The 21,778-nt window shown below is 42.5% G+C and overlaps 1 protein-coding gene across 1 annotated transcript in view; it reads right to left on the bottom strand.

Moving 5' to 3' along the window:
- Nucleotides 1–1,713: 1,713 nt before the first annotated feature.
- Nucleotides 1,714–21,778, bottom strand: part of LOC138756888 (uncharacterized) — a 31,154-nt gene continuing 11,089 nt past the window's right edge. Inside the window, exons 6-9 of the mRNA XM_069923279.1 lie at nt 21,177–21,742; nt 10,376–10,470; nt 2,926–3,032; nt 1,714–2,062 (exon numbers count right to left, since the gene is read on the bottom strand). Of these exons, the coding sequence (XP_069779380.1) occupies nt 2,030–2,062; nt 2,926–3,032; nt 10,376–10,470; nt 21,177–21,742 (801 nt within the window). The 3' untranslated portion in view covers nt 1,714–2,029. The remainder of the gene's footprint in view (nt 2,063–2,925; nt 3,033–10,375; nt 10,471–21,176; nt 21,743–21,778) is intronic.

Genomic DNA, 21,778 nt, shown 5'->3' with positions numbered 1-21,778 from the left:
ATATGGTTAAATATGGTTCATATTTGTACTGCAATATTTATGTATGGTCAAATTTGCCTAACATTCAAAAATTTAAGTTATTTTATGCCCAAAATTATTCTCTGAAGTTGAACATTTAATTTGATTTTGTTGACATTGGGAAGAATGTTGGCAGAAGAGAAAATTCCCCATTTTTCAAATGTTACCCCAGAAATCTTTAAATTTCAAACATCTTGCACAGACAACGTAGGGCACAGTTTACCATTTAATATTCTCTGCCGTGCAGCATTCCCTCCATCGCTCTGCCGAGTGTGTCAGCCTGGATTACATGCTACAGACTGAATTGGATTAATTGTAGCTGGCTGAATTGATGTGACAATCCCCACCCCTGCAATGAAACCCTCCTGGAGGCACCTTAAATTCGGCCTCATCTAAGCCTCTGGCACGAAAGGAGTCCCAGACACAACTGGGCAAGTTGAACAGCTACCCTGCTGCATCTTCCCATAATCTCGAGTGTTGTTTCCTCCATGTTGTTGGCTAGTGGGAGCCCAGTAATGTAGCCTGCACCTTTCTGATCATTAAGCTCTGCAGTTCACTTATACTTAATACATTTTAAATGCCAGTATCAAGGTAACAAATGAAAAAAGACACAGCAAAACACTTCGGCGTCATTTTAAATTTAGACATGCAGCACGGTATCAGGCCATTTCGGCCCACGAGTCCACGTTGCCCAATTTCCATCGGGACGTTTTGAATGGTGGAAGGAATCTGGACCCCCCACCCAGGGAAAATCCACACAGACAAGGGGAGAACGTACAAACTCCTTACAGACAGCGCGTGATTTTAACCCCGGTCCCAATCACTGGCACTGTAATGGCGTTTCCCCTTAACTGCTATACCAACCATGTGGGCCCCCCCCTCCCCCCTTAACATGTTAACATTCCCACAGTCTTGTTGTTGGCTTGGTTGTGCTCTGATTCAATTTGAAATAGAATGGTTATCTACTCTCCCACCTCCCCCCCCCCCTCAAAATAAATCAAATTCCACTTCTGTTTCTTAGGCATTGTTATGGTTTTTAAATTGGTACCTGAGAGAGAAATATCCAACTTGACTTCTGGGAAAGGTCTCAATGTGACATTAGCAATGAACACGACACACTCTTTGGCTGTAGATTGAGATTCACTCTTCATATGGAGGACACCTTTGTGTAGCTGGACAATCCCCTGGAGTGGGAGCACTCACTGACCTCCACCTTATCCAGAACTCTTGCTGTCTTCATGATCTGAATAATCTGGGGCTATTGATGGTACAATGCAAAGGGAACTCTGCTCAAGTTCTTGATCATACTGCAGATTGGGCGGCACGGATGGCGTAACGGTTAGTGCCGTGCCGTGACAGCGCCAGCAGCCAGGATTCGGAGCCCACACTATCTGCAAGGAGCTTGTATACTCTCACCATGAGTGCATGGGTTTCCTCCAGGTGTCCCAGGTTCCTCCCACCCTTCCAAATGTACTGGGGGCTGCAGATTAATTGGGCAACGTGGACTCGTGGGCCGAAATGGCCTGATACCGTGCTGCATGTCTAAATTTAAAATGACACCGAGGTGTTTTGCTGTGTCTTTTTTGTCTAAAATTTTACATTTTAAAAAAGGATCAGTATCCTGAATCTAATGTTAACGTGCAGGTAACGTGTTAAGGTTTGGTTCCGCCCCACCCATTAATGCACAATCTCAAATCAAATTGTATATTTATTGAACAGTGGTTGGAGTGTAAGAAGATAATTATTCAAGGCTTTACTAAAATAGCTCTGGGATTTCTAGGTGGAATTTTGGATTTCTTGTGCAAAAGGAGAAACCGGCCTTGGATCTCCACCAGATTGGTTCTTGCTGTGAGAGTGCTCTTTATGGCAAGAGATGTCTTCATCTTCCAGCTTTTTATCATCTTATTCCTTATGGTAACATATTGGGAATTTGGTTTTTTTTAACAAAGAACGCATTTCATTGCAGCATTTGTACGTTGTCCTTTCTGTCTGAGGATGAACTCATTATCCTCTATTTCCCTCTCTCCCTTTGTGCTGCAATAACCTGGGAGAAAGTAGGAGAACAAATCTGCAGGGGTAGGTACAAGCAGAGGTAAGAAATGTGGTGATGACTGCACTTTCCCCAGCAATGGGATAAAAATGTTTATTTTAGATATGCAGCATAGAAACAGGCCCTTTCGGCCCATGAGTCCATGCCTCCAAATTAACCTACAACCCCCAGTACGTTTTGGAAGGTGGGAGTCAACTGAAGCCTCCCGGGGAAAACCTACGCAGACACGTGGAGAAAGTACAAACTCCTTGCAGACAGCGTGGGATTTGAACCCTGGTCCCAATCGCTGACACTGAAACGACATTGTACTAACCACTACTCCAAGGAGAAATGGGAGGAGGCTCTGAAATCAGTTCCAGGAAAGGTATGTTTTCCACTCTTCAATCATCTCAACCGCTTGGTTTGGTGGGGGTGGGGGGGGGGAGGGTGGATGCAGGGAGTTGGGCAGTGATAAAGAACCCAAAGACCTCGACTGACAATCCAGGAACCACTCTTCTAATTCCACCTTCAGGATGTAGAATTTAAAATTGAATTAATAATCAGGAATTCTAAAAATACTAATCATGAATAATAAGATTAAAAACAAAGACTCCTCCACCCAACAGGAGAGAGAACCTACTGTCCTCCCCTGTCCATCTGATATGCAACTCCTGGCTTAAGCCAAGTGGTTGACTAAGTGAAGAACCAACTCCGTCCAGGGGTAATTAGGGACAGGTAATAAATTCTGCAATTGCAACATCATCCACATTCCAAAAAACAAACTAAATACCAAACTTCATGCAACTGCAAATACCATAATTCTCAGCACTGGGCAAGAAGACAGTGATGAACAGGATTTATTAGTAACCATCATTTACCTCTGTAATTGGATACACTTTGCAGTGATTCACTGGTGAATGATCTTTCATTGGTGAGTCATTGGGCAGAGGGCTCTCATCTGAGTAAACACCTCGCGAAACACAACCTGCAGGAGGAACTCAGTGAGTTTAACAGCATCAGTGGGAGGAATAGATAGGCCAACGCTTCAAGCTCAGACCCTTTACCAACTCTTTGCAACACCGTTACAGCGCCAGCAATCAGGACCAGACCTGGTTTTGAATCCCACGCTGTCTGGAAGGAGTTTGTACATTCTCTCATGTCTGCGTGAGTTTCCTCTAGGGGCTCTGGTTTCCTCCCACTGTTCAAAATGTACCAGGGGTTGTAGGTTAATTGACAGGGCACATGGCTGTAACTGCTGTATGTCTGGTTTTTAAAAATTTAAGACTTTATCTCCCACTGATGCTGTTCAACCCATTGAATTCCTCCAGCAAATTGAGTTTATCTGTGATTACTCCCCCTGCAACTCTGGGAGAAAGGGACCTGCAGATTTCTCACCAACTTGGGCCTCATCACGGGGACTAAATCCTGGGACGGTCACCTCAACGGCTCCTAGGAGCACCTTCACTTGAAGTGGTTGGAGAAAGTGGGTCACCACCAACTTGTCAGGGACCATAAGAATAGGCGAGACTCTCCAGCATGCCCTGTGAAATCCAGCAGTTAAAGAGATGCATTAAATTTAATTTTTTTAAAATTGACACATCCAGCGTGGTAACAGGCCATTTTGGCCCACAAGCCCATGCTGCCCAATTTACACCCAATTAACCTACATCTCCCGATACGTTTCAAACAGTGGGAGGAAACCGAAGCCCCCAGGGGGAGACCCACACAGACACGGGGAGAACGTACAAACTCCTTACAGACAGCATGGGATTCAAACCCCGGTCACAATCGCTGGCACTGTAACAGTGTTGCGCTAACCGCTCCACCGACTGTGCCGCCCTAAGACAAATCACATTCGGTCTTAGATCTATAGGATCAATCAGCATCTGAGGAGAGAGTAACAGAATCAGTGTTTCAGGTCGATGATCTTTGATCAGGGCTACTGGAGCAAGTTGGGCAGCCTGACTTCCCTGCTCTTTCTATAACCTGCTGGATGCTCAGAGCTGCAAGGGAAATCAGAGACATTGCTCACCTCACAGTAAGTTGCCAATTTATGCTGCGATTTTATTTTCAATTTAAAACTAGGCGCCAAGTGATTAAGATCAAGCACTAGTTCTTCTTTACCTTTCTAACAATACAATTATGATGTGGACTGCAAGTCTAGAAAATAATGATCATCAGTACAAGTTCTAAAGCACAATCGTGATAATAAAACCCAACATAACAAAAGGAAAAAATGTATATTGGGTAGGGCTGTGGACGTCATGTGATAGCACTGCCCCCTACCTAGTCGGAGGACACACCAGCTGCCAATCAAGGTTTGGTTCCGCCCCACCCATTAATGCACACCTTGGTGTTGGTCACATGTAAATTACCTGGACTCCACTCTCCAGCCTGCTTGAACTTGGCCTTGGGCCATTGGCTGTTGGAATTAGATTAACCCTCCTGCCACTGAGCTATTGGCCCCCAGTAAATGATGTGGGCTTGTCCCTCCAGTACTATAAAGGTACCATGTGCTCTTTGTTCTCACTCTTTTACCAGCTTGGGACCATCTTGCTTCACTCTGGGCCTAGAAATGTGGAAAGGCGCTGGAGAAACTGCACTGTTAAATGGTTGGGAGCGTTTAATTAGTGTCCCTGTAGCATAGAGCTGTGCCTGCACTGAGCCAGGGGGTGGTGGGGCATCGTAGAGAATTTTCCCTGATCATTGTATGTACCAGTTAATTATGTGGGGTGGTGTGTGGGTGCTCTGCATCAGTTGCCTTCTGTGAATAAAATCCCTGCATCAAAACTATATTCAGAGTCCTTGCCTTTGACACCTACCAAACCTGTTTCCTCACTCACAACAAATTTCCAAACCCCTTCCACTAAACAAGGTTGAAGATTAATGATCATAAATCCAAGAGGGACAATATTAGAGAGGGACAACACAATGCCAAGATTTCAAATTAACACTAAATCTTAAGGATGTGGTAGTCGTCCATGAACGAGCCCCACATCATTTGGAATTTTGAATCATTGATTGCATATCTAATTTTATCCAAATTTAAACAAGACATAATATCCCCCTGCCATTGTGCGTGTGTAGATGGAGTATAATCTCTCCATTTCATCAAAATCGCACATCTGGCCACCAACGAAGTAAAAGAAGAAAATGTGACGAACTGAAGTTGCTCTAAACCTTTTTGATTCACTTGATTTGCTTATATCTTCTTGCATGTGGTAAGGAAAGCATCCCCTCTTGAATAGAGGTCATCTTCCAAGATTTAAAAGGAATGGTGGTTTATGGTGTCCTAATTTCAGATTTTGTTACCGGGCGGTGATGATTCTTTCGCTGTAATTTGATAACCGAGTTGACCACCCTACATGGGTAGAATTGGAATTAAATTTTACTAAGAATATTTCCATGTTGGCAACTCTTGGGTCTTTATCCTTTTTTTTTTAAATTTTTTTTATTTTTCACACTATAAACCATACTGACCAAAATATATACAAACACTTTTTCTCTTGAATATATAGTGTCTTTTTCTTCCCTCCCTCCCTCACCCCCCTTCCCATTTATTTGAAGTTCAATCTATAAGATACATTAAACCCGTTAAACAATGTTGTCTCTTAATAAAAATAAACAAAAAATTTTACTGAGTCAGTTCTTTTCGTTATCTTCTCCTTCTGTCATTTTAGGTGGTGGAAGTCCACGGTAGGATTTCTCTATTGTGTTTCATGTATGGCTCCCATATTTGTTCAAATATTGTGATGTTATTTCTTAAATTATATGTTATTTTTTCTAATGGAATACATTTATTCATTTCTATATACCATTGTTGTATTCTCAAGTTGTCTTCTAATTTCCAGGTTGATAATACATTTTTTTGCTACAGCTAAGCCTGTCATAACAAATCTTTTTTGTGCTCCATCCAAATTGAGTCCAAATTCTTTATTTCTTATATTACTTAGGAGGAAGATCTCTGGGTTTTTTGGTATATTGCTTTTTGTGATTTTATTTAATATCTGGTTTAGATCTTCCCAAAATTTTTCCACTTTCTCACATGTCCAAATTGTATGTATTGTTGTTCCCATTTCCTTTTTACAGCGAAAACATCTGTCTGATACTGTTGGATCCCATTTATTTAACTTTTGAGGTGTAATGTATAGCCTGTGTATCCAATTATATTGTATCATGCGTAACCTCGTGTTTATTTTATTTCTCATTGTTCCGGAGCATAACTTCTCCCATGTTTCATTCTTTATCTTTATGTTTAGATCTTGTTCCCATTTTTGTTTAGGTTTACCGTTTGTTTCCTCGTTCTCCTTTTCTTGCAGTTTGATGTACATGTTTGTTATAAATTTTTAAATTATCATTGTGTCTGTAATCACATATTCAAAATTGCTTCCTTCTGGTAACCTCAGACTGTTTCCCAATTTGTCCTTCAAGTAGGTTTTCAGTTGGTGGTATGCAAACATTGTATCATGAGTTATATTATATTTGTCCTTCATTTGTTCAAAAGATAATAATTTATTTCCCAAAAAACAATTTTCTATTCTTTTGATCCCTTTTCTCTCCCATTCTCTGAAGGAAAGGGATTAGTTGATTTTGTGTCAATATTAATTTTGGTAGTTGATAATTTATTTTATTCCTTTCTACGTGAATCTTCTTCCAAATGTTGAGCAGATGGTGCAATACTGGTGAATTCCTACGTTGCACCAATTTATCATCCCACTTGTATATGTTCAGTTATCTTCTCCCCTATTTTATCTAGTTCTAATCTGGTTCAATCTGGTTTTTCCCTTGTTTGATAAAAATCTGATAGGTATCTTAATTGTGCTGCTCTATAATAATTCTTAAAGTTTGGTAGTTGTAAACCTCCTTGTTTGTACCATTCTGTTAATTTATCTAGTGCTATCCTCGGTTTCCCCCCCTTTCCATAAGAATTTCCTTATTATTTTCTTCAGCTCCTTGAAGAATTTCTCTGTTAGGTGAATTGGTAATGATTGAAATAGGTATTGTATCCTTGGGAAGATGTTCATTTTAATACAGTTTATCCTTCCTATCAGTGTTAGTGGTAAGTCTTTCCAATGCTCTAAGTCGTCTTGTAATTTTTTCATTAATGGATGGTAATTGAGTTTATATAGATGGCCGAGGTTTTTATTTAGTTGTATACCTAGGTATCGCATTGCTTGTGTTTGCCAACTAAATGGCGATTCTTTCTTAAACTTTGTGAAATCTGCATTATTCATTGGCATTGCTTCACTTTTATTTGCATTGATCTTGTACCCCGATACTTCTCCATATTCCTTCAATTTCCTATGTAATTCTTTTATTGATATTTCTGGTTCTGTTAAGTATATTATAATGTCATCTGCAAATAGACTGATTTTATATTCCTTCTCTTTTATTTTTATCCCTCTTATTTTATTTTCTGTTCTTATCAGTTCTGCTAGTGGTTCTATAGCTAACGTGAATAGTGAGGGAGATAATGGACATCCCTGCCTTGTTGATCTGCTTAAGATAAATTGTTTTGATATATATCCATTTACTGTCACTTTCGCCATTGGTCCTTTATATAATGCTTTAATCCAATTAATATATTTCTCTGGTAGGTTGAACCTCTGTAGTACTTTGAATAAATAATTCCATTCTACTCTGTCAAAGGCTTTCTCTGCGTCTAAAGCAACCGCTACTGTTGGAGTTTTTTTTCCTTGTACTGCATGGATTAAGTTAATGAATTTACAGATATTGTCCGTTGTTCATCTTTTTTTAATAAATCCAGTTTGGTCTAGTTTTACTATTTTTGGTACACAGTCAGCCAATCTGTTTGCTAAATAGTTTAGCTATTATCTTATAATCTGTGTTAAGTAGAGATATTGGTCTATACGATGCTGGTGTTAGTGGTCTTTCCCCGTCTTTGGTATTACTGTAATTATTGCTATTTTCCATGAATCTGGTATGTTTTGTGTTTTTTCAATCTGGTTTATTACTTCCAGGAGAGGAGGAATTAATAAGTCTTTAAATGTTTTATAGAATTCTATTGGGAGTCCATCCTCTCCCGGAGTTTAATTGTTCTGCAGTTTTTTTTTAAATATCTCCTGTATTTCTTCTATTTCAAATGGTTTTATTAATTTATTTTGCTCCTCTGTTTGTAATTTCGGTAGTTCAATTTTAGTTATAAATTCATCTATTTTGTCTTCTTTCCCTTCGTTTTCAGTTTGATATAATTGTTCGTAGAATTCCCTAAAGTTTTCGTTGATCTCCGTTTGTTTATATGTAATTTGTTTGTCCTTTTTCCTTGATGCCAATACCATTCTTTTAGTTTGTTCTGTTTTAAGCTGCCAAGCTAGTATTTTGTGCTTTTTTTTCCTCCTAGCTCATATTTCTGTTTTGTCTTCATTATGTTCTTCTCCACCTTATACGTTTGTAGTGTTTCATATTTTATTTTTTATCTGTCAATTCTCTTCTTTTAGTTGTATCTTCCTTTATTGCTAATTCTTTTTCTGTATTTGTTATTTCCCTTTCCAACTGTTCTATTTCTCGATTGTAGTCCTTATTTTGTAAAATTCAACTTATCTGAAGCTCAAAATTTTTTTTTAGATTTTTACAAATTAGATACTTTGTTCAATCCCAGATTCCTGATTTACCTGGGACTCCTGAGGCAAATATGCTTGATACATTTCTGAACTACGACCTCCCTACAAAGGTTTAATATCTCTTATTTACAACAAATTGGCTGATCCAAGACAAGCCCCAATAATTAAAATCAAAAACGCCTGCGAGCAGGATTTGAACCTTTCATTGTCAATTGAGGTTTGGAACACTATTTTTAAACTGATTGACACAACATCCCTTTGGATGCCTCTGGTGCGGACACACGGGGAGCGAGGGAGCGGAGATGCAGCACTCTCGCAGGGCCCAGTCGACTGCCGTTGCTCTGCATGGGCTTTGAACTGCCCATTGAGGAAGACCACAGTGGTTTTAGTTAAAATCCTGCAACCTCTGAGTCTGCGCTCAAGATGGCGGCGCCTATTAATCAGCAGCAGCCACAAGGGGCTGCAGATTCCGGGGAAGCGGAGGACCACCAGAGGACAGGAGGACCACCCTCCTCCCCCACCTGTCTGAGAGGGAGAAGTGGAGGAGACAACCTGGGGGGACGGTTACCAGGCGCCAGACCAGTGAGGGGGCTCTGCGGTTGAGGGACCAGTGCGCGCGGCGGGCTGCTGACAACTCGAGGCGAGGAACCTGTGGGCTGCTGGAGACGGCTGTTGGGAGACCCATGCTAGAGCCAGCTCAAACTAGCTGGAGGGATACCAGGTATCGCAACCAGGATACGAGGAGGTGCCTGACCATGTTGGAGGTTCAGATCTGGAGCTCGGGTCGCCGATGGTTTGGACTGGACTCTCTGTGGCTGCAGAAGCTTTGGAGACAAATCTGTGGACACTCAGTGACTCGGGGATGGGGTGGGGAGCTCTCTGATTCTGAGGCAATTCCTGCCGGTGGCAAATCTGTCCACCTTGCAGAAGGTAAAAGGAATTTCATGTAATACGACACTGTTTTATTACTATGTCAATAAACTAAATCGTGAATTCAAAGTGGTTAATAGAGGACATATGTCTAAACTAAAATTGTCTTGTTTTAATTCGGACATAAATCCCCGAAGTGATAAATTTTAAAAAGGTGATGCGTCCTGCCCAAGCTTAGAAACTTTTTGGAAGTTTTTCAAACATTATGGGCGATTTTAAATGTAAAATTGGAACCTACCCCTTTAATTGTTCTTCTTATAACATTACTAACAGCCTTTTTTTAAAAAAAATGAATGCCCCTTGTTTTCAGGATCATAGTGAATCTTGGTGCAAACATTTGCATTTTTCGTTCGGAGAGACTCAGGGCCATTGTGCATCTCTTCATTGATAAATCCACTTCATTTCACTGTCTGTGCCCTGCTCGTGATTGTGCGTGTGTAGATGAAGTATTATCTCTCCATTTCATCAAAAATACCACCATCTAAACTGCTCTGCCCCCCCAAACCCAGGCTCTGTGTACAATATGAAATGCATCTGCAGAACTCTGTACACTGATTCCCCCACCCCACAGCGAAGAAAACATCCCGTCACCACTGACAAGAAATTTAACTGGATTAGCCACTAAGTATAGCGGCTACATTTTGGGTGGTCTAACATGGGTAGGACCTACGCACTGAATGGTGGGGATCTGGGGAGTATTGCAGAGTAGAGGGGTCTAGGAGTACAGGCACATGCAGGTACTCTTTGACATACGTACGTGTTCCGTTCTGGATGATCAGTCATACCTTGGAATGGGCATATGTCCAAATTCCCCTACCTGTGATACTAAAATGATTTATTTCCTTCCATTCTCTATCTTCGAATTCTTCTTTCTCTTTGTTGCTGTGGACTCCACTGGCCTCCAAGATCTGACTGTCAGAATATTAAACAACAGAATCAGAAAAAAATGGGATACAAGGAGTTAAAATGCAACTAAATATCTCAGCATAGTGGCCACCAAGGCCAGTTCTTGCGAGAGGTTGGACACCACCCAACGTGGCAGCCACCAAGACCAGCTCTCACCAGAGGTTGGACATCACCCAACATGGAGGCCACCAAGGCTGGCTATCGCGAGAGGTTGGACATCACCCAACATGGAGGCCACCAAGGCCAGTTATCGCGAGAGGTTGGACACCACCCAACATGGAGGCCACCAAGGCCGGCTATCGCGAGAGGTTGGACACCACCCAACATGGAGGCCACCAAGGCCGGCTATTGCTAGAGGTTGGACACCACCCAACATGGAGGCCACCAAGGCCGGCTATCACCAAGACTGACTCTCGCCTGGGAACACCATCAACAGCAGTTTTCCAATGAACGTACACCATTTTATTTGCAAAAGCATTACTGATTCTTTATCAATGTGGAGTCTATATCCAAGAAATCCTGTGGTGACACCTTCACCAGGATGTCAATGATTCAAGAAGGTGGCTTTCTTGATGTGCAAGTCCAAAGATTCCTGAAGGTGACAGCACAAGTAGATAGAATGGTGAAGAGGGCATACAGGATGAGGAGATGGTGGAGGCAGAAACTCTCTTATAAACTTGTCGTCTGAGGTCAGAGGCATAGAGTATGAGAGCTGGTACAACATGTAGCAACTTGATAAAACACGTGGAGTGTGGTGGAAAGTGTGCTGACTGGCTGCATCATGGCCCGGTATGGGGACACCTATAACCCTGGTTGAAGCAGGTCACTGAAGTTGGATCTGGATCCTCCAGTTGAGAGCCCTTCTGAAGGATCATCCTCTGGACTCTTCTCTGTGGTTTCCCGCAGAGATGGTGCCACTGGTAAAGTTCAAAACGCCATCGCACTGTCGAAGCCAAAAAATGTGAAAAAAAATCACCAATTTTCAAGGGCCATCATGGTGTCTCCACTTCAAAGCAAGAGGTTGACGCATTGAATGTGGAGGAGATTCAGATGAGTCTGGCAGTGCAAAAGAAGGAACATACTCAGAAGAAACAAGATTTAAAGGCAAGAAAAAGACTCGATAAGAGAATGGATAAAATTGAAACTAAAATGGATAAACATTTTGAGAGTCTCGAAAGCAATTTAAAGCTTTCAACTGTAGAATTAAAGTAAGATAGAACTGATATGTCTGTACTGATAAATAATGAAAAAATTGGATGAAAAAATTCAAGATGTACGTGAAGAGGGACGATGTGTTGAAGACAGAACCAATGTTAATGAAGACCCTGTGACTGCTTTGGACTTTCTGAAAGAAAAATTGCTTGAGAAAAATTGACATCCTGGAAAATTACAGCAGAAGAAATACTCTTAAAATTGTGGGGTGTCTGAAGGTCAAGTGATGTGTTAATTTTTCAAGAGTGGATATCAAAAATGCTTGGAGAAGATTTTGATCGAGAGCTCATTGAGCTCTTAGACCAAAAGTGGGTTCTAACCAGAGACCTCACTCTATCTTGATCAGATTTTTGAACTCCCAAGATGGGGAGAAGGTACTTGGTTTGGTGATGAGTAGAGCTAAAGAAAATGGATCTTTGAACTATGGGGAGGATAAGATTTTTTTAATCAAGATTTGAGTCAGGCTCTTTTGAAGAGGAATTTAACCCGGTTAAGAAGGCTTTATATGATAAAGGTTATAGATTTGTTCTTCATTATCCAGCTACTTTGAAAATATTTTTGCCAGATCAAAAGAATGTGTTTATTACAAACCATGTTCAGGCTGAAGATTATGTGAAAGATCTGTCTGGAACCGAATTATTAAGGTGTCTTTTTGGTTTTTTTTTAATTTTTTATTTTTCACACCATAAATCACATTAGCCATGATATACATTTTTTCTTTTTCACACATATAGTGACTTTTTCTCCCCCCCACCCTCCTCCCAAGCCACCCCCCCACCCCCCCCCCTCTCATCCATTTTAGGTATACAATCTAGGTTGCATTAAACCCGTCAGACAATGTTGTCATTCAACAAAAATACACCAGAAATTCTACTGAGTCCATTCTTTTCTTTCCTTCTCCTTCCATCAACTTAGGTAATGTTTGTCCCCGGTAGGTTTTCGCTATTGTATTTAATGTAAGGCTCCCATATTTGTTCGAATATTTCAATATTATTTCTTAAACTATATGTTATTTTTTCTAATGGAATACATTTATTCATTTCTATATACCATTGTTGTATTTTCAAATTATCTTCCAATTTCCAGGTTGACATAATACATTTTTTTGCTACAGCTAGGGCTATCTTAACAAATCTTTTTTGTGCATCCTCCAAATCAATTCCAAATTCTTTGTTTTTTATGTTACTTAGGAGAAAGATCTCTGGATTCTTTGGTATATTGTTTTCTGTTATTTTATTTAATATCTGATTGAGATCATCCCAAAATTTTTATACACCCTCACATGTCCAGATTGCATGAATTGTTGTTCCCATTTCTTTTTTACATCGAAAACATCTATCAGATACTGTTGGGTCCCATTTATTTAACTTTTGCGGTGTAATGTATAGTCTGTGTAACCAATTATATTGTATCATACGTAGCCTCGTATTTATTGTATTTCTCATCGTTCCAGAACATAATTTCTCCCATGTTTCCTTTTTTATCTTTATATTTAAATCTTGTTCCCATTTTTGTTTAGTTTTACCATTTGTTTCCTCATTCTCCTTTTCTTGCAGTTTAATATACATATTTGTTATAAATCTTTTGATTAACATTGTATCTGTAATCACATATTCAAGGTTACTTCCCTCTGGTAAACTCAAATTGCTTCCTAATTTATCCTTCAAGTAGGATCTCAGTTGGTAATATGCCAGCTCTGTATCTCCAGTTATATTGTACTCATCTCTCATTTGTTCATTTTACTTCCTGAAAAGCAATTTTCTATTCTTTTTCTTTTTCTACCATTTTCTTAGCTTGTTCTGTCTTAAGCTGCCATGCTAGGATTTTGTGCGTTTTTTCACCTAGTTCATAATATTTCTGTTTTGTCTTCATTATATTCTTCTCTACCTTATATGTTTGTAATGTTTCATATTTTATTTTTTTATCCGCCAATTCTCTTCTTTTAGTTGTATCTTCCTTCATTGCTAATTTTTTTTCTATGTTTACTATTTCCCTTTCCAACTGCTCTGTTTCCTGATTATAGTCCTTCTTCATCTTGGTTACATAACTTATTATTTGCCCTCTAATGAATGCTTTCATTGCGTCCCATAGTATAAACTTATCTTCCACTGATTCCATATTTACTTCAAAATACATTTTTAATTGTTTTTCAATAAATTCTCTAAAATCCTGTCTTTTAAGTAGCATGGGGTTTAATCTCCATCTATACATTCTTGGAGGGATGTCCTCTAGCTTTACTGTCAATATTAAGGGTGAATGGTCCGATAGTATTCTCGCTTTATATTCTGTTTTTCTTACTCTATCCTGCATACTAGCTGATAACAAAAATAGGTCTATTCTTGAGTATGTTTTATGTCTGGCCGAGTAGTATGAGTATTCCTTTTCTTTTGGGTTTTGTTTCCTCCATATATCCAAAAGTTTCATTTCTTGCATTGATTTAATTATAAATTTGGTTACTTTGTTCTTTCTGTTAATTTTTTTCCCCGTTTTATCCATATTTGGATCCAAATTCAGGTTGAAATCCCCTCCTATTAGTATGTTCCCTTGCGTATTAGCTACCTTCAAAAAGATATCTTGCATAAACTTTTGATCTTCTTCGTTAGGTGAATATACATTAAGTAGATTCCAAAACTCCGAATATATCTGACATTTTATCATAACATATCTCCCTGCTGGATCTATTATTTCCTCTTCTATTTTAAATGGCACATTTTTACTAATTAATATAGCCACTCCTCTTGCTTTTGAATTATACGATGCTGCTGTTACATGTCCTACCCAATCTCTCTTTAATTTCTTGTGCTCCAATTCAGTTAAGTGTGTTTCTTGGACAAATGCTATATCAATTTTTTCCTTTTTCAGTAAATTTAGTAGTTTCTTCCTTTTAATTTGGTTATGCAACCGCTGCAACCGTGTCTGCCTGTCCCGCATCGGACTTGTCAGCCACAAACGAGCCTGCAGCTGACGTGGACTTTTTACCCCCTCCATAAATCTTCGTCCGCAAAGCCAAGCCAAAGAATATTTAAAGTCATATAGTTCAGCGTAGCCATTTTATACTTTGTTTATCTTCTCTTTCCGTTTTTCCATCATTACCTTTCCTCCTTTTCCATTTCTGTTTTCTTATTTTCAACTCTTTATAAGACAACATTCCTACAACATCCAACATTTTCCTTATTCTCCTATTTATATCTTCTTTATCCCCAATCTCCCCTTCCCCTCCTGAGTTGTCCTTTATCCCTTGTCGGACAACCACATCTCCCCTCTCCATTTGGGTTTGCGAATCCACTCGCAAGCGTCAACTGATTTTGCAGTGACCGCTATTTCCCCCCACCCAGCCCCCCCCAGAAAAGATTTCACTTTTCATATGTAACAAAGGTCACTCTTTTAATTCCCTCCTTATTCTCTCTATTCCATTACCTTCCCTTATTAATTCTTGTTTATACTATCTATATTTTCCTCTAAGTACAGATACATTCACGTATGCACATTGTATCTATTCACTCTTATACCTCTTTACCCACATACATATCAATCGTGATCATTTTTACTCTCATTACCCGTCTTCATCCCTCAGTCTATTTTTGTAATTGTTCTGCAAATTTTCGTGCTTCTTCTGGGTCCGAGAATAGTCTGTTTTGTTGTCCTGGAATAAATATTTTCAATACCGCTGGATGCTTTAGTATAAATTTATACCCTTTCTTCCATAAAATCGCCTTTGCTGTATTGAACTCCTTTCTCTTCTTTAGGAGTTCAAAACTTATATCTGGATAAATGAAGATTTTTTGCCCTTTATACTCCAGTGGTTTGTTGCCCTCTCTTACTTTTTCCATTGTCTTCTCCAGTACCTTTTCTCTTGTAGTATATCTTAGGAATTTTACTACAATAGATCTTGGTTTTTGTTGTGGTTGTGGTTTAGAGGCCAATGCTCTATGTGCCCTTTCTATTTCCATTTCTTGCTGTAGTTCTGGACATCCTAGGGTCTTAGGGATCAAATCTTTTATAAACTCCCTCATATTCTTGCGTTCTTCATCTTCCTTAAGGCCCACTATCTTTATGTTATTTCTTCTGTTATAATTTTCCATTATATCTATTTTTTGAGCTAACAGTTCTTGTGTCTCTTTAGTTTTTTTATTAGATTCCTCCAATTTCTTTTTTGTCTTCTACCTCCATTTCTGCTGCTACTGCCCGCTCTTCCATCTTGTCCATTTTCTTTCCCATTTCTGTTTAGGTCATATCTATTTTATTCATTTTCTCTTCTGTATTGTTTATTCTTCTTCTTAAATCATTAAATTCCTGTGTTTGCCATTCTTTAAATGACTCCATGTATCCTTTAATAAGAGAAAGTACCACCTTTATCTTGCCTTTCTTTTCTTCTTCTATTTCACTGTACTCTCCCTCTTCCTCTTCTTCTTCCTCTGGGTTGGCCATCTGTTGTTTCTTTGGTGCCCTTTCCTTCTCTTCTTTCTTGTTTCTATTGTCTTCTGTGGTCTCTTCTTGCTGCAGGTGATCTGCAGCTGTCGTTGCCGGCTGTGGAGATCGACTCTCCAGCTGGTCCCCCCTCCCGTCGGTGTGTTTTTTTTCATGCGCGGTTGCGCACATTTACTCGGCTCAGCGAGCCATTTTTGTAGTCCACTTTCTACCGACCTGAGGGAGCGGGTTTCTCTCTCCACAGCGGGCCTCTTCGAACAGGTAAGGCCTTCACCTTCTTCCTCCATTGTCTTCTCTTCCTCTCTTCTTACCATTGCTTTCGATTTTTCTTTTTTTGTCGCCATCTTCTTTCCACCTTTATACTCACTTTTCTTTAACTTTTATTTCTGTGCCTTTGTGTTTTCCTTTGTTTTTCCCGACTTTTCTGGAGAGGGCTGGAGTTCACTGTCCGGCCACTACTCCATCACGTGACTACCGAATTATTAAGGTTGATGATTACTAAGAGGGTGTCTTCCCGCTTTCTTTTTTTAAATTGATGGATGAAGAGAACTGTACTGTTAATAGAGGAAGGTTTCCCCCCACCCCCAGAGATTGGGGGATGTGTCTGTTGATTTCTGACACTACATGTGTTTTTGTGGCTTCACAAAAATGGAGGGTGGTAATGCTAGTATTTCTAAAATTTTTGTTGGGGAGGTTACTTTATCTTCATTTTTTATATTTATTTTGAATAATTTTGATGTTTTTGGATTGCAGATGTTGACCAAGGTTTTGTGTGGGAGTTCTTCCTGGATTGGAGTGTTGGTTAGAAACTTTTAAAAATATATTGATAAAGATGATGAGTACAGTAGTTAACATTTTTGAGTTTTAATATTAAGGGATCAACAGCCCCATAAAAAGAAAGATTTTATCCTTATAATTTAAGGAATAAATATTCCTTTTTTTTTTACAAATTTTGGGCCCCAATTGCTAAATTAAAATTATAATTGTTTAATTAAAAATTCTCCTGACCAGTGAGAATCTCCCCGAACAAATAATAATTTTTGGAATGATATTTTTGGGATACTTCAGTGTCGTCCAAATCAATCCAAAATAATATGTAGTTATGTTATTATGTATCATATATTTAGATTAGTTATGGGATTAGATTAGTTGGGGGGGGAGGAAACAGGGGTCTAGGGTTTTTTTTTTAAGTTTTACTTTCTTTTTCTTTCTATATATATTTTTAACATCTATTTGTTAACACTGTAATATTATGATTTGTTATTCTTATCATGTATATGTTGATTAAATAAAATATTTTTTTATTTAAAAAGGCCCTCCAAAAGGTAGTGGACCCAGCCCAGGACATCACAGGCAAAATACTCCCCACTATCGAGAACATCTACAGGGAACGCTGATGTCGGGGAGTAGTAGCAATCATCAAGGATCCACACCACCCAGCGCATGCTCAGTTCTCGCTGCTGCCATCAGGAAAGAGGTATTAGTGCCACAAGATTCGCACCACCAGGTTCAGGAACAACTGCTACCCCTCCACCATCAGATTCCTCAACGGCAAACTCAATCAGGGACTCATTTAAGGGCAGGTACTTGCGGACTGTATTGATTTTTTTCTCTCTGTATTGTACAATCAGTTTGTTTAGTCTTTATTTGTTTACATATGTACGCTGTGTACAGATTTTTTTTGTATTGCACTAACAATTAGTGGTAATTCTGCCTCGCCTGGAGAAAAAAAGAATCTCAGGGTCATGTATGTACTCTGACAATAAATCTGGAATCTCATCCGAGTACAGGTATTGTGTGTCATTCTGGTCACCCCATTATTGGGTGTGATTGTGCTGGACATGGCGCAGAGATTCCTCTTTCTCTCCAATCCATCTCCTTTCGCACAGACCATGATCAATTCCCCTCTCTCCCCTGATCGTATCCAATTAACACCTTGTGTTGGTCTGAACTCCTCCCCCAGCTGGCACTGTCTGAATTCTGAGACTTCCTGGTTCTGCCTCATTTTGCTTATTTCTCGAAGAAGGGCTCAGGCCCAAAACGTCGGCAATGTATCTTTGTCTCCTATGGATGTTGGAATGACCGGCTGAGTTCCTCTAGCATTTCAGTGAGTTTTTATTACCAGGATGTGACCCAGAGTGGAGAAGTTCAGTTGCAAGAAGAGATTAGATAGGCTAGGTCTATTTTGTCTGGAGCAGAGGAGATGGAAGGATGACTTGATCAAGGTTAACAAAATTAGGAAGGGAATAAATTGGGTAGAGAATGTAAATATTTCCTCCATTAACAAGGGGGACTCAGCAAAAGGTGAGAGGTCCAAGGTTTGGAGGGAATCGTAGGGGAACTTTTTCCCTACAGAGTGTAGGGGAATGAGGAGATGTGGAGGCAGAAACTCTCTTATTTAAAAGACATCGAGATAAGCATGTAAATCACCATTGCAAGGAAGGCTCCTATTTAAATGTAGGTAAATAGGGTTAGTATAAATTAGTAGGATGGCTGGCAATAGACATGGTGGGCTGACTGGCCCATTTCTGTTCACCAGGGAAGTCTGCAGATGCTGGGAGTGCGGTGCAAAACACGGATGTGCTGGAGAAACTCAGAATGGTCACGCAGCATCCATTAGGAAGTAAAACGGGTTAAAAGGCAGGAAGGTGGAGATGAGCCTCTTGTCTGATCACCCATGACCTCATTGAATGGTGGAGCAGGCCTGACGGGCGACTCCCACTCATATTTCTAGCCTTCTTGTATCACCATCGTTGCGGGACCAAGCCTTTTGTCAAGGCCTGAGCAAAAAGCAGGGAGGCACCTGAACAAAAAAGGGGAAGGCAGGGGGAGGAGCACAGGCCATAGGTGGGAGGGTCGAAGAGAATGCGCCTCTGAATGAGGAGGGAAGGGAGTGGGGAACTGGAGAAAAGGGACCAGAGGGATAGGGAAAGAGAGAGACAGGGGTTTATCTGGTTGGAGAGTCCCCTGATGGAATACTGGGGCCCATTTCTGTGGGTGTACAGCTCGATGTGCAGGATGGGCAATGAAGGCTGGCTTTGCAGGTGACACTCGGGTCTTGAAAATGAAACTGAAGTTCTGCACAGGCCTGAAACGTTGGTCAGCCTTTCCTTCCCGTGGATGCCGTGCAAGCTGCTGAGTTTCTCCAGCATGATTATGTAACCACCAGCATCTCAGACATTCTCCCATATCCCACACCACTGGCAACTCGGGGTAAAACAAGAACGTCAGCAGACGCTGCAATTGTAGCTTTGGTGAAACTCAGCAGGCCCCGCAATGTTCATAGAAGACAAAGACTTTGGGCCTGAGTCCTTCGTCAAGACAAGAGCGAAAAAGCAGACAGGCACCTGAGGAATAAGGTGGGGGTAGGAAGGGAATAGAGGGCCAACAGGTTGTGGGCGGAACTCAGGTACTGTGGTCGTTGCCTACACAGGTTTATGGGAAACTACAGCGCTTAAAGTAACTGCAAAATCAAATAACTCAGTAGGCGCCACCTCCTGCATCTGGCGCTCCCGCTGCGGTCTCCCCTACATCAGGGAGACTGGACACAGAGTGGAAGGCAGCAATAGCGCGCGGATCTCCCAATGGCCAACCATTTCAATTCCCCATCACATGTCTGTCCATGGTCTCATGCACGGCCAGACTGAGACCACAACAAATAGTTGGAATGACACCTCACCTTCCGACTGGGCACCCTCCAATTGGATGGCATTAATATCAACTTCACAGGCTTTTGTTAAGCCCCCACCCAACCCTGTGTCTCCTTTCCTCTGTCACACTCTCTCTCCTCTTTCCCCCCCCCCCCCATCTCCCTTCACAGTCAAAATAAATTCTTATCCTATCCAATTAACATCTTTTGACTGTTGGTCTGGACTCCTCACCAGCACCCCCCCCCCCCCCCCAACCTCCCCATTCGTCCTCCTTTCTTTCACCAGTTTTTAATTCTGACACTGTGCTTCATTCCCACCTGGAAGAATGGCTCTGGGCTGAAGTAAATCTTTACCTCCTGTGGACACAGTGAGACTTGTTGAGTTCCTCCAGCATCTCTGTGTTTTGACTCAAAGCATCTGCTCTAACTCTGCCCCAACGGAGGGACCTCAGCAAGAGCTGCGAAGATTTCCATCCACTGGAGTCATCAGCTGTTTTCAGGTGGCCAGAACAGCCCCCAATGTAAAGCCTCCTAAAAATGCACCTGTCAGGAGGCCACCTGAAAGCGGAGAACTCTGACCCGAGAAGTCCTACTCAACCCCTCCTCAGGTAGGTGTAAGCGGGCGGGATTACGGCTACAGCCAACAGGAGCCAGCATTCGCTCCGCGGCACCTCTCCCCGCTGCGGACCTTTCAGGTGCCAGAACAGTGCCACCACCTGAATGCCGCTTCACCCACACCCGGTACCGGAGTCGAATTCTCCCAGCAATTCCACCAGAAAGCGGCTACTGACACCGCCAATTCTGTGAGGGCTAACTGGGTCCGTACTCGGTCATCGCGCGGTGTGAAATATTCCCAATCTGGCAGGGTGAGTTAAATTGGGCTCTGACACTCGTGGAGGCAAGTATCAGAGGCCGGCTGAATTAACTCACTAATCACCTACTGGCGGTGTTAAAGCACAACCTGCTATCGCAAAGTCACCAGTGGAGGCGGGACACCATCCCCACCACCCGCCGAAAATGAGGGATTGCCTTGAACCAGATAAATCATGGTACAGTGGGAAAGGGTCCAGAGCTCAGCAGAACCGGTAAATTTGCCGCTTCCAAGGCGGATTGGCAGTGTGAATGGGGCATCCAACCCACGCGGGCGACGCTTCCCCCCCCCTACCCCCTCCCGCGGGCGCCGCTCCCTCCCCCCTACCCCCTCCCGCGGGCGCCGCTCCCTCCCCCCTACCCCCTCCCGCGGGCGCCGCTCCCTCCCCCCTACCCCCTCCCGCGGGCGCCGCTCCCTCCCCCCTACCCCCTCCCGCGGGCGACGCTCCCTCCCCCCTACCGCGGGCGCCGCTCCCTCCCCCCCTACCCCCTCCCGCGGGCGCCGCTCCCTCCCCCCTACCCCCTCCCGCGGGCGCCGCTCCCTCCCCCCTACCCCTTCCCGCGGGCGACGCTCCCCCTTCCGGTCACGGACGCCGAGCACAGCGGGGTCTCGAGCCCGGCCCCGGGGCGCTGGGTGAGGGGGTCGGGGTCGGGTCGGGGCCGGGGAAGGAGCAGAACCGGCCAGGGTTCACGTGTAAGGAAATGACGAGGAGGAAGAGGCGGCGCTGGGGGCTCGGCGGCTCCGCGACCGTGTGGCCCAGACCCCGGCTCCCCTCGGCCCGCGACCCCGGACCCCGGCTCCCCCCCCCCCCCCCCACCGTCCAGAGACCCCAGAACGCGGGTCCCACCAGCTCCCGGCCCGAGACCCCGAACCCCCACATCCCGGGCCCCAACTCGTCCTGGACCCCCCCCCACCCCCCCGGGCCCTGACTTTTCCACCCCCTGGCCCGAGATCCCAGAACCTGACTCCACAACCCCCAAATCCCGGCTTCCCCGGGCCCCAACTCTTCCCAGCCCCAAGACCCCAGACCCTGACTCCCCCAGATCCGGTGCCCCCGCTCCAGCGCCTGCAGCCCCCGGGTCCCGCCCGCGATGCCCCTGCCACACTTGCACTCGATGCTAGAGTTGGTTCCCTTCCTGCTGCTCCTCCTGCTG

Source organism: Narcine bancroftii, chromosome 3 (assembly GCF_036971445.1).
Source record: "Narcine bancroftii isolate sNarBan1 chromosome 3, sNarBan1.hap1, whole genome shotgun sequence".
In the NCBI taxonomy this organism is placed as follows: domain Eukaryota; kingdom Metazoa; phylum Chordata; class Chondrichthyes; order Torpediniformes; family Narcinidae; genus Narcine; species Narcine bancroftii.
Note: the sequence above shows the minus strand (reverse complement) of the source record. Positions and strands in the feature narration are given on the sequence as shown.